This window comes from Arvicanthis niloticus, chromosome 9, assembly GCF_011762505.2.
Source record: "Arvicanthis niloticus isolate mArvNil1 chromosome 9, mArvNil1.pat.X, whole genome shotgun sequence".
Lineage (NCBI taxonomy): Eukaryota > Metazoa > Chordata > Mammalia > Rodentia > Muridae > Arvicanthis > Arvicanthis niloticus.
The window spans coordinates 26,591,684-26,608,251 of NC_047666.1; the positions used below are offsets into that span (position 1 = coordinate 26,591,684).

Below are 16,568 nucleotides of genomic sequence, written 5' to 3' on the forward strand. Positions count from 1 at the left end.
CTTCCAAGTGCTGAGATTACAGGCATGAACCCCACTTCACCACAGAGGTTGTTTGCTTAGCTCACGTGTCTATCTTTGTATTTTCACAGTGAGATGACTTTATCACCTCTACATTGTGATTTACAGTTCGTGTATTTTCTTTGTTTAAAGTTTTTGAGACAATCTTTCTTTGTAGACCATGCTGGCCTCAAACTTACCATCCTCCTGCCTCAGTCTTTGGGGTGCTAGGATTGCAAGTATGTGGTACCACACTTGACTTGTGTATCTAATCCATGTGAGCATCCCAAGTTGCAGACCTGTGTTTCTAGCGGCCGTCTAGAAATGTCTTCCTGGGTAGACCACGGTACAGTGCACTTGCAGGTTCATAGCTGGACTGTATACACTGTGGTCCTCACTGCAGACCTCGTTCTGTGTCCCGTCCATCAGCAACCATGCCACACTTCCTTAAACCCAGGAGGGCACCTCGGTTCCTGCCTTCTCACATCCCATGGGGCCCTTCTGTTCCTCACTCGACTCTGTTCAAATCAGGCCTTCTACATTTTTGCTTTGATTCAACTGTAATTTCCTCTTTCTCCCTCACCAACCGATCCTCCCCTCTCTGCCATTTTCAGAACATTTTCTAGATGTTCTTGCCATGTTATTTTTTGTTAGAAATGATCTTCACGGTCTAAGTAAGCTTTTTGAATTCTCAGTAACTTAAGTCTCATCTCAGAAGATGCTTTCCTGACCATCCTGTTTTCCTTCTGAGGTGAGCACCTCACTTTTATGTGTCTTCACTGTGCCCATGACACTATCTCAGCTTATAATTTATATATAGTAGTTGCTTGTCTGAGTAATAGTTTTGGTCGCCATTATTCTTTCTCTGTCTGTTTTCTCAAGATTGTTATTAGACAGGGATTGAGTCCTCCTAACCTCTCTTCCTGACCTTCCTTTTCAGACCCTCTGTTCTGAAGCTGGGTTTGAACACAAGGCCCTGTGCATGCTAAATAAGCTTTTTACCATTCAGCTACACTCCGAGCCTTATTTTTATTTTGTTTTAAACAGTTGTTGCTTAACACATAGTAGGTTTTCAGAAAATCCACTTGGTAAATGAGTTAATTAGATTTATGTATAATTTACCTAAATTATTATTATTATTTTTTCCTCATACTGGTATTGTTAGCCAGTTTCAAGGTCTTGCTTTTCTACCTGTCTCTTGTTAATTTAGGTGTGGGACTTGATGGAGGCAATGACAAAGACTGGGAAGCCAACGCCTGCAAAATCCAGCTCATTAAAAAGAAAGGAAAAGTTAAGGCACTGGATGAAGAAGTTCACAGTAATGTACTTAGTTTGATTTTTTCCCATTCTCCCCCTTTTTGGGACACATTTGAGGAAGGCTCAAAGGTTGAAGAGAAGGAAGAAAAATAATTTTCTTACCACTTGGGTTTAAAGCGTTCCTGAGCTTCAAAAATGATGATAGCAGTTAGAGAAGAAACGAGGTCTAGTGTGTGTGGAGCAGGCTCACAGCTCACAGTGCAGCTTCAGAAGCACCGTCCTGAGGATGGGTCTCACACAGGCAGCCTGCCTGCTCATGTGTCTCCACTTGGCATGATTTTGACTTTGCTTGACAATGACCCCAAGTGCAAGATGCTGATGCTGGTTTGCTGACCTGCCAGAGAAGCCAGAAGGGGCTTTTTGTGAAGGGAAAGGGTGAATGTTCTTACTTAAAAAGGAAAGAAGGAAAATCAGATGCTCACTTTGCTAAGAGGTAAGGTAAGGGTGGACCTTCCATCTAGAATTGAGAAGAAACAAATTGGTGCTAGTTCTCCTGTCATGTCTCCATCTGAAAAAGCTGTGGTCACAGCTCACAGTGTTTATTTAAGTGGAAACATAATGACACTGTAGGAAAACATGCTATGTGCAGAGCTTGTTGCCACTGGAGTTTCAGCTATCCACTGAGTATCTTGAAACACAAACCGTGTGGATAAGGGGACTGGTACAGTTTTCTTTAATGCAGTTTACATCTACAGCATTATCTAATACCAGGGTCTTAAACTTTCTCTCTTACAGAACAACAAGATATGGACTTGGATATAGAATTTGATGTGCATCTTGGAATAGCTCATACCCGTTGGGCAACACATGGAGAACCTAGTCCTGTCAATAGTCACCCCCAGCGCTCTGATAAAAATAACGGTATGACTGTGTGTGCTTTGAACGATTTTACTGGGCAGTAACCAGAGGGGAATCAAGTTGCTTATGTTGTTACTTTAGTTTGTTGTTTATCTGGAAATTTCAGAACATATTCAGAGAGTGTACAGAACTTAATCCCATCCTCCCTGTATAGGTTTGGAATTCCAGTAATAAAAATTGGTAACTTCAGTATATCAATCTTTTTATCTCTTTCTCTTGCAATGTAGTGTGTTATGTAAGTTTCCTGTGTTTATGTATTGCTAATTACATACACTCCTGTCATGTTGTTTAATGTTTCCTCATATCTTCATGTTTGTCTTCATTTGTTTAAAGCACTCTTTCTCTGTAGGCCATCTCTGTAGGCCTGGCTGGCCTTTGCCGTGTACGGATCCTTCTTTCCCTGCCTCCCAAGCACTGAGATTATAGGTGTGTTCTATCATGCCCTGCTGAACAGACATGTTAGTTTATTTTTACTTTCCCAGGCACTGAATCCAGGGTGCAGGGCTGCTAAGCAGGTTTCTACCATGAGCTGTCTCTTCAGCCTGAGTATTTCTCATAAATGAAGATTGTGATGATTTGCACCTGGAGGTTCAGTGTTTGTCATGCTGCCCATGGATGGTTACTGCAGAGACCTTAGGGACTGTCAAATGCTAGGAGGCTAGGACTTAAAAAGTCCTCTTTCAATTTTGAGCTCAAATATGTCTATAAGAAGAACTTCCTGTCAATCTCTTGTTTCCTCTGAGGATACTTGTATTGGAAAGGCAGGGTGAATGCTTGAATTTTTCCCTTAGTTATTATTTTTCAGACATTAAGTGATTCTAATGTTATCCTGAGCAATGTGGTTTTTTCATTATTATAACCTCATAATTACTTTGAGTGTCTTTGAAGTTGAATTTTGAGTTACTATACAAAGAATGGGTTTCTTTGTGACACTGATCTATCACCACACATTCTTAGTGTCTGTTCCTGCACTGGCTGCACGCCATCTTTTACCCTCCTATTCACACTGTGCACTGCACTCCTGAAGCACCTCCGAGTCACTGTGGCAGCTGCTTGATTTATGTCTGCACGCTGCGGTGGTCCTTTGCATTGTTGCAGCTGTTCTCCTGTTTTGCCCCACTGGGAGCTTTATTCCAATTACTTCCTGTTTCTTTTTGAGCTGATCTCAGTAGGCTCAGTAGTCTTGCTTGCTTTTCTTTTTGAGACCTAAATGTGAGGTCTTTAGGTACATTGAGAACATTTTGAGTAATGTAATAGAAAATTAGATTTATATTATTTGTGGTGACACATGCCTCCTGTTCTGGTGACACAGAAGGCTGAGGCAGGAAGAGTGTTTAAGTCTAGGAGTTAAGGCCCATTAGGGCAACAAAAGCATTGATTTTAGTAATAATTATTTTTTGTTGTTATTTTGACAGGGTATCCCTGTGTAGCTCTAGCTGGCCTCACTATGGAACTCACTATGTAAACCAGGCTGGCCTTGAACTCATAGAAATCCTCCTGTCTCTGCCTTCTGAGTGCTGTTAAAGGCATTTGTCACCATACCCAGTCATAATTATTCTTTCGATATATGAATTTAAAGCTACACTGTCTACTGTGTATACTGTCATGGCTACACATAATACTGGGAACTCTTAGTTATCTATTTTTAACATTTTTCAGTCATCATTTAATAAAAATAGATGAAATTGATCTCTCAGGATTATATTTATTTCCTCTTAGAATGCTACTCTGATATTTTCATGTGACATTCCAGGAGTGATCTGGATCTTTCTCAAATCAATTTATAGAACTTGGTAAATATGTAGGTATTAGTTCTTAAGCTTTATTTAGTGTCACTGGGATTGTTGTAGTTGGAAGGGACTTGTGTTTAAACTTAACCAAAGAATAAATAAACAGAGACCTGAGTGTTCAAGTAGGGTAGTGTTCTGCAAGTGAGGGAACAGGTGCAGGAGACTTGCTCCTTTCATCCCCTAATGTGAGGGGGTAGTAGCTTAGTTCAGCAGAAATCAGAACTGGTGCATTTCCTCATGGACATGCTGTGTGTATTAGCACAGAGTCAGTCCTGGTGAGCTGCCTGATGACAAGCCACAAGAAGAATGTGGCACCTGAGGACACCCACTAGTAGATTACTATTTGACTTGAGAAAACTCTATTTATAGACCAGGTGTGGTGGTGTGTGTCTGTAATCACAGCACTTGGGTGACAGAGGTGACAAATTACCACTAGTTCAAAGCTAGCCTGGGCTATACAGTAAAACCTTGTCTCAAGAAAATGGAAGAGCAGGACTGGGAGGTAGTTCAATGGCAGAATGCTTGCCTGGCATGGAACAGACCTGGATTCAAACCCCAGGGCAACCACTAAAACAACAACCAGAGGGGAAACACAATGGGAAGCCTGTGCATAATGATAGCTATTCACTGCATTTATCAGACCCTAATATTCAGTCAATACTGTTATCTCTTCTAGAATTCATTGTTATTCATAATGGAATCATCACCAACTACAAAGACTTGAAAAAGTTTCTGGTAAGTGAGGTGACCTCAGAAGATACCATCTACCTAGAGTCAGAAGGTAGTTTATTGGGGTATGCAGTGTTACTTAGACATGTTCAAGTAATTTCCAGGGTGTTTTATTATATTTCTCTGTTGATAGTGAAACAGTATTGATTTTTTTAATAATTTATTTTTATTTTATGTGCATTGATGTCCTGCCTAAATATATATCTGTGTGAAGGTGTCAGATCTTGGAGTCCTGCCTATATTCATGTCTGTGTGAAGGTGTCAGATCTTGGAGTCCTGTCTATATTCATGTCTGTGTGAGGGTGTCAGACTTTGGAGTTACAGACTGTTGTGAGCAGCCATGTGGTTGCTGGGAACTGAACCCCAGTCCTCTGGAAGAACAGTCAGTGCTCCCAAGTGCTGAGCCATCTCTCCTGCCCCACAGTTCTGATTTCTTACATGGCATTTTGGGGACAAGCTATATTCCATGATGTGACAGGGCCATCTCAGTGTCGTCTGTTGAGTTTCTGCGGTGATGAGAACTGTCTGTAGCATTGTGGGAACTGTGCATCTAGGACTGCTAAGCTGCCCTGCCAGAGAACTGGAGTTTCCATGTATAGCTAATGGCTCTGCATTGGACAGTTGAGGATCACCAATAATTGTTACTCATGAAATTAGTATTTTGAATATTATATATTCTCCTATATTTTAATTACTGTTTAATTCATATGAGGCAAATATAAGTTAAGCCTTTTGAGTTGTATTCAATAATATGTTATTTTGAGTTCTCTAAATCATACTTTAGTTTTGATTAAAATTAATTTTAATTAATCAATTTTATTAACTATTAATTGAATCATACTTATTAAATTTACCATTATAAATTAAATTTTAGCTAATTTTAATTTAAATTTTGAGTAGAATAAATTCAGTATGACATCCAAAATGTTAGCAATTAGTAAGATCTTCAGGGTTGGTGAGGTGACTCAGTGGGTAAGGTTTTTGCTACCTGACAACATTGAGTTTATTCCCTGAAACCTACAGAATGGTGGAAGGCTAAAACTGATTCCTCACGGTTGTCTTCTAACCCTCAAGCACACACTGTGGCACATTTAGCCTGTACTCACAGACTATACATGCACATGCATATATATGTACACACACAATTAGAAATTCATTTGGTTTTTGAGAAAAAAAAATCCTAGAAAATATTTGCATGGGGGCTGGAGAGTTGGCCCAGTGGCTTAGAATACTTGCTGCTCTTCAGAAAACTTGACTCCTGTCACCCACATGATGATTAAAAATTGTCTGCAGCTCTACTTTCAGGGGCTCTGATGGCCTCTTCTGATCTGAGGGCACCAGTCATTTTCATACACAGACATACATAAATAGATAAACTAAAATGAAAAAATCTAATGTTTTTTTAAAGGTGAACAAAAAGGGACCATTAAGTTAAAGAAATATTTGAATGTTGTATATATTTAAATGTGTCTTTTGTTCCCCTTTTTTCTCCTTTCAGGAAAGCAAAGGCTATGACTTTGAATCGGAAACAGACACAGAAACCATTGCCAAGCTCGTCAAGTACATGTATGACAACTGGGAAAGTCAGGACGTCAGTTTTACTACTTTGGTGGAGAGAGTTATCCAACAATTGGTATTAAACCATACTTTTAAAGATTATTATGTCAGGACTGAGGAAATAACTCATGAGAAAAGCCCTTGCAGTGCAAGTATGAGGACCAGGGTTCAGATCCCCAGCACCACATAAATGCTGGGTGGATGTGGACGCCTCTTTGTAGTTCCAGCTCCCAGGAGGTGGTGGAACTGGATTCTGCAGCAAGCTGTGTGGTTGGCTACATTAGTGATTTGTGGGTTCTAGCGAGAGACCCTATCTTAGTATGTAAGGCACAGAGCAATGGAAGAGGACAGCCAGCTCAAACCTCTGGCTTCCACCCATACTCACACATGTGCCTACACATCCCCATTTATAACCGCAACCATAAGTGCACACACACATACTGATATATGTGCCTAGCACACATACACATGCAAGAAAAAGTAATTATGCTAATATTAATTTCTAGTAGCTTTCTTAAAATGTTTGATGAACAGGAACTATGATGATTTTTTTTAAACTCATAGGATTCTAACATTAGACAGCTATATTTGTGAGATATTTTATTGTCAGTGTTTGTGCGTGTTGTGAGTGAAGGCAAGAGCCTGGCATTGGGTGTCTTAAAACTGCTGTTGCTTGTCTTTTTATATGAATACTAGGGATCAGAACTCATGCTGTGTGCAGCATCTTTTCCAACTGAGCCATCTCCCCAGCCTTGTGCCGGTTTCTTGGGTGTTTTTTTAGGCTTTTATAACACACATTAAACACACATAGACACAAGAGTGTGTGTACACATGCACGCGCACACGCACATACACACAATTCATTGCAGGGGATTTTGAGAAAGTATTGTTTGACTTACTAATTTGCTTTCCTGGGATTTACCATGCCATTGATTTTTACAATAACTATATTTTAACTATCTCACTGTAGTTAGAGGATAAAAAGTACATTTTGGTAGCAAAATGGCTCAGTAGACAAATTGTTGTGCAAGGCTAACAACCTGAGTTTGCTCTCCAGAATTCACAGAGGAGAGAACCAACTCCAGAAAAGTTGTCCTCTAGCATCTACATGTATGTCTTTTATAAGTTTATTTTTTGTTGGGATGTGGGTGTATATGTGTGGGTGGGTAGTGCTTGAGTGTGTCTGCATGCATGTACCTGTGTACACACGTGTAGAGGCAGGTATCAGTGTTAGCATCTGTTGAAGTCAGAGGAGAGCACTGGATTCCCTGAAGCTAGAGGTGCAGGTGATTGTGCAATGCCCATTGTGGGTGCTGAGAACCAAATTCAAGTCCTTCACAAGAGCAGCACATGCTGCTAACAGGGAGCCGTCTCTCCGTCTCATTTTAATAACCATGGTTGTGTGTGTTTGTCAAGCCCAGAACTGAGGGCAGAAGAACGGAGGTTAGTAGTGGGTGTTATGTGTTTTGGATGAGGAGCTTGCCTCTCTGTTAGTTCTTCCTTCCTGAACAGATGAGTGGTCTGAAAGATGTGTCTGTTGACAACCCTGCTATCACACAGGTGACTTTCCAGGTGGAAAGGAAGCTTGGTGATAAGAATTTGCTCACATCAGAGCTCAGGAGTCAATGTCTACCTAAGATGAGAGTACATTTTGGCATAAGATGAGGGGTTGGATGGTAGGGAGATCTTGCTGCAGCACCTAAACTGGAGACTTTATAAAAACTAGTTCAAAAGAGCCCAAGTATGAACAGTGTCTGTGCAGAATCCTGTATGTTTTAATGTTTTTGTTTGAGACTCGCTGACAAGAATACTACTGACTGACACTCCTTTCCCCCTAGGAAGGCGCCTTTGCTCTTGTCTTTAAAAGTGTCCATTTTCCAGGGCAAGCAGTTGGCACAAGGTACAATAGATTTTCTTTTAAGAACTAATGATAACATACATGTTGAAACATTCAGGTTACAGGATAACTGAGTAACCTGTGAGCAGCCCTTCACTGTTTCCTTAGAGGTCTGGCTCTATTTCCATTCACTGTTCTTCTCTCTGTAGCATGCTTTAACAGAGTCTCTTAGTAGAGAGAGTACATTTTGGCATTGTGATTTGTCTTTGGTGAGCACAGTGGCTTTTTATGAATTTGGATATGGAATATTTTTTAATTTCAGACCCAAAGCATTAACTTTCTCCATATTTTTTGGAAATGTATGTCAGACAGATTTCCAAGGAATTGTAGAGCCACTGGTTTTGCTAGGATGTTTAGAAATGATCATGAAGTTCTTAGAGCAGTAAGAACATTTAAGATCCGGGGGGCTGGAGAGATAGCTCAGAGGTTAAGAGCACTGGCTGCCTTTCCAGAGGTCCTGAGTTCAATTCCCAGCAACCACATGTGATCTCATAGGCATCTATGAAATCTGGTGCCCTCTTCTGGCCTGCAGGCATACACTCAAGCAGAGCACTATGTACATAATAAATAAATCTTTAAAACAAAACACAACAACAACAAAAACTTTAAATAGAAGGTTATCTTTAATTTGAAGGGAGGATGCCTAAGGATATATTGGTGTCCGTGTACAATGAAAAGTTCTTCACATTAAAAGAACAGTTTAAAATACAATGTTATAGGATATGGGTTGGCAATTATCTTTTCCAGAGTGGGTCAGATAGGAAATACTTGAGTGTGTTGGGACACATGGCCTTCCCACCAGCACTCAGAGTTGTTGTCAGGCATGAAAGCCGCTGCAGAGGAAGGGCCTCACTGTGTCTCTGTGAGATTTTAATGCAATTATAATTTGCCAGTTGAAAGATTGTTTATTAGAAGTAGGCAGGTATGGCCTAGGGACTCAGTTTTCTAATGTAGTTATTTAGATATACCTGAAGTTCAACTCAGAGGGGAAATTCAATCATTTGAAGAGCATTACATTTCAAATTAAAGTGAATTTTGAATTCATACTTAAAATTTATTTTGTTAGTGCATTATTTATGGAAAAGGTTTGATTCTGACTCATTGCATTTCAGGCGAGGTAGCCCTCTCTTGATTGGTGTGCGGAGTGAACATAAGCTTTCTACAGATCACATCCCGATTCTGTATAGAACAGGTAAGTTGTTGCATTCCATTGTAAGTATGGTGCAGGAGCTTTGAGAACCTGCCCCATGTGCTGCAGTAAATGTTCTTTGGTAGGATCCGTGTGTACTTGTGCATACAATTACATAGTTCTATCTAGACATGAAAAACTTGTGAACACTCTGACAAGAGAATTTTTCTCTGTTGTACATCCATAGCTAGGACTCAGATTGGATCAAAGTTCACATGGTGGGGATCACAGGCAGAACGAGGTGGGAATGCACTCTGCACGGATGGAAGGATTTCTCCTGCCTTCCTTCATTTACTAATTCTTTGTTTTTGAAATGAACTGAGGCTCTAAAAATGTGCTTACTTTATGGGAAGATGTTTTGGCATTTTTCTAATTCGCAGAATACATTTTGTCTGTTTGCTTTTGCCATTTTGAAAGTTGCATTATTTAATGACTGTTTCGCTAAAATGGGAGGTTTGAGGAATATTTCAAATTAAGGGCTTTTTTTTCCTCCCTGTTTTAAAATCATATAGATGCATGCTTAGATTGGGAAAGGAACAGTGAAGTAAGCAGCCGTTTCTTGAGTGACTTAACCTCACTCTTAACTGGATTTAAATGGTTCTTATTTAGTGCATGACATTTTACTGTTATATTTTACATTGATATAATGATTTGTTTTACTTAATTTGGAGCCATACTTTATTTTTTATGTTTGAGGGTTTGTCATTATTAGTCCTGGTGTGGCATTCAAACCCAGAGCCATATATATGCTAGGCAGGTATTCTACCACTGGCTTGTATCCCCAGCTTCCAGGCTGATTTTTTTTTAAGATTTATTTTTTATTTTTATTTATTTATTTTTTATTATATGTAGGCATGTGTGTCTGCATGTGGGTGTGTGGATGCTAGTGAAAGTACCTTGGGAGGCCAGAGGCATTAGATCTCCTGGGGCTGAGTCTTTATGGTTGTGAGCTGCCTGATCTGGGTTCAGGGAACCAAACCTTTGTCTTCTAAAAGACCAGGAAATTCTCTTAGCTGGAGAGCCATCTCTCCAGTACCAGTTTCTTTACTTCTTTCTGTTTTCTGAGAGGAGGTTGAAACAGGATTTTGTATAGCCTACATTAACTCCACACACTCTATGTAGTCAAGGTTGATCTTTAACTCAACCTTGACTATACTTCCTGAGAGCTACAGTGTGCTCCCACACATGGTCAAAATTAATTTTGTGGTATGCCTTTATGCAAACTATAAACAATTTTATTGACTTACACACAGAGAGAACAACAGTGTACTTTTTGTTTTATTACTAACTGCTGAGAACTTTCTGTGTAAAAGGGAATGTTGGCTTCAAAGAAGTGAAACCTTAATGATTAATATGTAATTTTTGGCTTGTAGACTAACAGTTACCAAAAGAATGCTGAGCCTGCTCATCTTCGGATGACTGCTTTCGTGTTTTACGTGGGAAGAATGTTATTTCCTTAACCAGCCTTCCATGCTTGACAGTGCTCCTTCCTTTTTCCAGCTGTTTCACTTCTCTCTCACCTGTTCCAGAAGAAACCAGTCCAGCAGTGAAAGCAGAGTCTGGAGCCATAGCTCCAGACTCCGGCATTTGCACTGCCTCTGTGTCATGAGTGCCATCTCATAGGCTGTGTTAGGTGGCTTTTAAAATAATGATTAAAAAAACTTGGGTGAGGTCTTTAAAAGTTGGAAGAAACATTTTTCCTAGGAGATGACCCTGGAAATCTGAGTTTCTCTAGTTCTAGTAGATGGATGGTGTGGAGCCCAGTGCCATGCTGTCAAGAGATCAGGCTTGGTTGGAAGGGTGGTAGAGAGAGCTTTGGACTGGCTTTTAGGCTTTTGCCATTGTCTTTAACTTAAAGCCACCTCTTCCCACTAGAAAACAGTTTCATTTGAGTGAGAGAGTTCCCAATATGGAAAAGAAGTTTATAGGCATTTATAGTCAGTGATGTCTCAGTTTCTTTTAAATATTTCAATTGGAGCTGCTTCTCTTAACAATGAAATTACCAGTATTTGCAGTGATACTCAGCTTTAGGACATTTTAGAAACAAAGCAGGTTGTAATTTTAAATGTTGTTTGGGCTTCTACTTGTTTTTCAATGTAGATTTTGTGTGCTGAGACGAAGTCTTACTGTATAGCTGAGATGTTGGTTTTCCTGCCTCAACTTCCAGAATACTAGGATTAGAGGTGTACACATGTGACTTTACTCCTTTTAGGAACAATTCAGTGTTTTTTTAAAAGGATTTATTTTTAAAAGTTTTGAGATTATTATTTTTTTGTTTGTTTGTTTTGAGACAGTGTTTCTCTGTGTAGTCCTGGCTGTCCTGGAACTCACTCTGTAGACCAGGCTGGCCTCGAACTCAGAAATCCGCCTGCCTCTGCCTCCCAAGTGCTGGGATTAAAGGCGTGCGCCACCACTGCCCGGCTGGGGAGATTATTTTATGTATGAGTATTTGCTTATATGTATGTCTGTGCATCACAAGCATGCAATACCTGTAGATGCCAGAAGAGGGCGAGGTGTCCCCTGGCTTGAATGGCCATATGGGTGTTGGGAATCCAACCCAGGTCCTCTGGAAGAGCAGCCGGTTCTGTTAACCAGTGAGCATCTCTCCAGCGTCTCACTGTGTAGCTCTGACTGGCCCAGAACATACTATATAGGCCAAGCTGGCCTTGAATTTAACAGAAACTGCCAGCTTCTGCCTCCCATTGGCCTAAAATTCACTTTTTGATGGTCAGGTTTAAGATTTTTGCCAAATGCAGTAGCTGTTTAATTAGCACTGCAGTGGAGTCCTCTGGAGCTATGTCTTTATGAGTGAGCTGCTTTTCTACAGTTTGTCAATGCATTCTCATGTTTTAAATTTGGACTCTATTTTCTGCTTTTGAGTTTGGATGGAAAGTTCTAGTTTGGTTTCTTGCTTAAATTATTCCAGACAGCCACAGGTTGAACTTGGGGTGAATCTTTATAAGAAGGACTATCTAGTCATTGTACATATATTTTAGAGGATAGGAGTTGAATCATACATACATATACGCCGTACCAGTTCGGTTGGCTCTCACTTAGAGAATTTGTCATACTAACATACTTCCTTATTTCTAGCCAAAAAACAAAACAAAACAATTATTACTGATGAAAATTAATTTAATTAAGAGATTAAAGAGATGCTGAAAACACAATACTAAGACAGGAAAGATTCTTGGCTTATAGCATTTTCTGTGGCTAGGAGTAGGTGCTGTATTGGCATATCATGGTTAAAATGGCATGTGTCTTTGATTTGCTTTTAAATTACATTTATTTATTCATGTATGTGTATTTATGTTTAATTATTTAATACAGTCAAAAGATAAACTGTAGGAGTTAGTTTTCTCCCTCTATTGTGTGGGACCTGGAGATTGACTCAGGTCTTCATGCTCAGTGCTAGCCTTTACCTGATGAGCCATCTCTTCATCTCCCTTTGCTTTAAGTTTAATGAATATTCTAGGCCTGATTTGCTGTTAAAATCTAGAGAGGTTTTTGTTTGTTTGTTTGTTTGTTTTTTAAATAATTTGGCACTAGTCTGTCTTTATGTCTTTATTTTTCATTGTACAATATTGGTTATTTTTTTATTTAAAAGTTTTATGTATGAATGTTTTGCCTGCATGTATTTAAGGACATCATGAGTGTACCTGCTACCCAGGAGGCAGAAGAGGGAGTCTGAGCCCTCGGAGTTGGAGTTATGGATAGATGTGAGCCACCATGAGGACGCTGGGAACCCAGCTTGGGTCCTCTTGCAGTGGCAGTGCGTGTCTTTTATCTCTGAGACATGTCTCTAAGTCTGCAGCCTCTAGATTTTTAAAAGTTTTAACTAAATCTGTTGGGTTTCTACTTGAGAAGAAATGACCTTATGGAGTTTACAGTGCAGCGGTGCTGTGTGCCGAGGGCTTGCGGTGCTGTCTCACTGCCCTTCCCGCCTGTTCTCACTGGCTTATTGCATGGGACCCAGTAAGCTACCTCACTGTGGGAATTGCTGAATTTGTTGGCTGCTCTGCTTTTTGTTGTTGACTTTATGAACAGTTATGTATATTTCTAAACTGTAGCATGATTTTCTGTGCTTGCTAATTGTAACTTATCTCTGTGCTCTAGGCAAAGACAAGAAAGGAAGCTGCGGTCTTTCCCGTGTGGATAGCACCACATGCCTTTTCCCTGTTGAGGAGAAGGCCGTTGAATATTACTTTGCTTCTGATGCAAGGTGAGCTTCCTACATTGAGTCAAAAGAATTTTCAGGAAAACTCCACACCATGAAGGTATCATGCAAAAATCTAAGTGCTGAGAATAGAACTGACTTGGGAATGCTAAGCAGGCAGCTCACCACTGCCTCAGCTCCAGCACTCCTTAGTTAAAACAGTTGGGCTCACCTTGTGAGCATAGGACAATGAGAACACTTTCTCCTGCTTCAAAGCATGATGGTCGCTTTACATATGTATCCTTTTTTTGTTTTTTGTCTTTTGGTTTTTCAAGACAGGGTTTCTCTGTGTAACCCTGGCTGTCCTGGAACTCACTCTGTAGACCAGGCTGGCCTCGAACTCAGAAATCCACCTGCCTCTGCCTCCCAAGTGCTGGGATTAAAGGCATGCGCCACCACCGCCCGGCTACATATGTATTCTTAGAGACCTATTCCTTGCATTTACTCTGGAGTTTTTGTTTCTTTGTTTGATTTCTGGGAGGTGCATCTAAGTATTATAGAAGGAGGGGTTGCTTTTTCCAGTATTTAAAGTTGCTGAGAGACTAGAGTTTGGGTCTTGTGGACATTTAGCTTTTACATTTCGAGTTAACTTACAGTATAATTCTTCTACAAAGGACGACTGAAATTTTAAAAGAAAACAGAATATTTAGAGGCATTGGTGATTCAAATACTGTAGGAGTAGGGATAAAATAGAACCACTCATTGTCTGCAAATACTTGATTCATTTGCTGAGACTGGAAATAAGTGGAAGAAAGAATGAGAAAATATCACTTAGTGCTTCAAGGAATGTATTGTCTGAGAAACAAACTTTACTGTTTTCTAGATTTTTCAAATTTGTCTTTGCTCTCATTAAGTGGGTTTATTACAGAGTTGATAGTCAAGACTCAAACTAAGAATTGCTGAAGAGTATCAATTTTTGATTCATTCTTACATGCTTATTAGCAGAACCATATTGTAAAAGTAATTTTATTCTCCTGTAATTGTCTCCGAGGCTTAATGCCTCCGTCTGCTAACCTAGGCCTAGTCCTGGAAACTTCTAGCCTCTGTCTAATCTAATCTAGGCCTAGATTGTTTTCACATTCTGAGACTGGCTCACCCTTTCTAGTTCTTTCTGATCTCTGGATGGCTGGTTCAACTCGGCTGTTCTGTCTCAAACTCTTCAAGCTAACTGATTCAATTTGTCTTCTATCTCTGCTTTCTGAATTGCTCTGCTTGGCCTCATACTAACTTTGGCAATCTGTTTTGATCTTCTGGCTCCTTCTCATTTTCTGGCTTGTTCTGTCTTCACCTGTGTCTAGCTTGTTCTCTCTACAATTTGTCTCTCTATGTAACTGTTTGGTAAAACTGCCCTGCCCCTCACACCCCTCTCTACACTGCTCTCTTAAGTAGCTTCCCTTTCCTCTTGAGAATTGGCCATATCCTAGTCTGTCAAATCGTTCTCTGATTTGTCACTTTGCCTCTCAATTAGACATTGCTTTCAAACATTGGTACTTCCCTCTACAAACTAACTTTACTTTCATTGTTTGGGATTAAAGGTTTGTAGTAAGGGCGTGTCTGTATTCCAGCCAGAGGGATTAAAAATGTGTGTTGTGGGTAGAGCCACACCACAACTAGAAACAATTTTTTTCAGTAAATATCACAATCTTGGTGTTCACAGTGTGATCAAACATCCTACAGCATCATATGCTAGTTTCTGGAGAATGGTACAATGAAAATACTGCTTGGTCTGCCATACTAGGGGACACAACATTTCAAAGCATCTCTGTGGCGTTCCTACTGTGTGACAAGAGCTACACTTCCTATAGCAGACTCCCTTAATGCCTTGAGAGTAGATCTTTTTTTTTAAGGCAATTAAGCTCAATCTGAGCTGGAAAGATCAGGAGATACTTAGGTGAAAGGTTGGGGGACAAACACTATGAGCTTGTGAAGGGCATTGAGCAGCTTGTGAAGGGCATTGAGAGACTAAGAGGACAGTTGATGGGACGTATATGGCAGTTTGAAGCTCTCCTGAGCACCAGAAGGCAGCTGAGAAGTGATTTGTTGGGTGAGGGAATTTTTTTTTGATTAGCATCATCTTTTGCTGTTGACTTGGGCAGAAAAGAGAACAGAGAGGTAAGAGAAGTAGTTGATAGTTAGGGATGCTGCAGAACCAGCCAGAGCTATACTCAGCAGTGCAGTGACATGGAAGGTAGCATTCAGAAACACTTAGGGGTTACAGTGGCAGGCTTCCGTGAGAGCTGGCAGGAGGCGGAAATAGCCTTGCATTCTCGTTTTGTTGAACTGGTGGTTAGGTTGCTGTGCAGAGGGCCACTTCCTTTTTTTGTTCACAGTGACCACATGTTTAATATGGCCCTGTAGGAAGCGAAGACATTGACATGTGGTGTAAGATGAGAGTTGGTGATTGCGCTTGGTCCATGTGTTCTGTCCTTGGTTATTGATAACATCCCCTTCACCATTTTGTAGTGCTGTGATAGAGCACACCAATCGTGTCATCTTTCTGGAAGATGATGACGTTGCAGCAGTGGTGGATGGCCGTCTCTCTATCCACCGAATTAAACGCACTGCAGGAGACCATCCTGGCCGAGCTGTGCAAACTCTCCAGATGGAACTCCAGCAGATCATGAAGGGTGAGTACCTTCTAATGTTAGGACTGTAAGACTTACGGCTGAGGAAGCTGGGGAAGCCTTCCTTACGATGAGTGGGATGGTCAACCCAGAAGGGTAACTCGGAGAAACTGTCTGCTGGTCTTGGAATAGTTCTTGAAACTAACTCGTGGTTTATTTTTGAGTAGTGCCAAATGTTTAAAGATGCTTTTTAAGGATAAGTATGTCTCCTGTCTGTTCAGTACTCTTGTTGTATTCTCTGTGCTTCAGTCTTCTCGTGTTAAGAGGGGGAAATAGACTCTATCACGTTAAGGTTTGGGGATGGAGAAGGCTGATCTCTGTAAGCTCTTAGAGCAGTGTTTGATACCTGTGTGCCCACATGATGTGCACTGCTGTTATCTGTTATGGTTTTTAT

General features: G+C 40.4%; 1 protein-coding gene across 1 annotated transcript in view; it reads left to right on the top strand.

Annotated features, from left to right (window-relative positions):
- The window catches only part of Gfpt1 (glutamine--fructose-6-phosphate transaminase 1), a 49,996-nt gene that overhangs the window by 9,694 nt on the left and 23,734 nt on the right, over window positions 1-16,568 (top strand). The window contains exons 3-10 of the mRNA XM_034511602.1: window positions 1,208-1,315; window positions 2,050-2,175; window positions 4,639-4,697; window positions 6,190-6,324; window positions 8,087-8,148; window positions 9,258-9,337; window positions 13,451-13,556; window positions 16,014-16,177. Coding sequence (XP_034367493.1) covers window positions 1,208-1,315; window positions 2,050-2,175; window positions 4,639-4,697; window positions 6,190-6,324; window positions 8,087-8,148; window positions 9,258-9,337; window positions 13,451-13,556; window positions 16,014-16,177 — 840 coding nt within the window. The remainder of the gene's footprint in view (window positions 1-1,207; window positions 1,316-2,049; window positions 2,176-4,638; window positions 4,698-6,189; window positions 6,325-8,086; window positions 8,149-9,257; window positions 9,338-13,450; window positions 13,557-16,013; window positions 16,178-16,568) is intronic.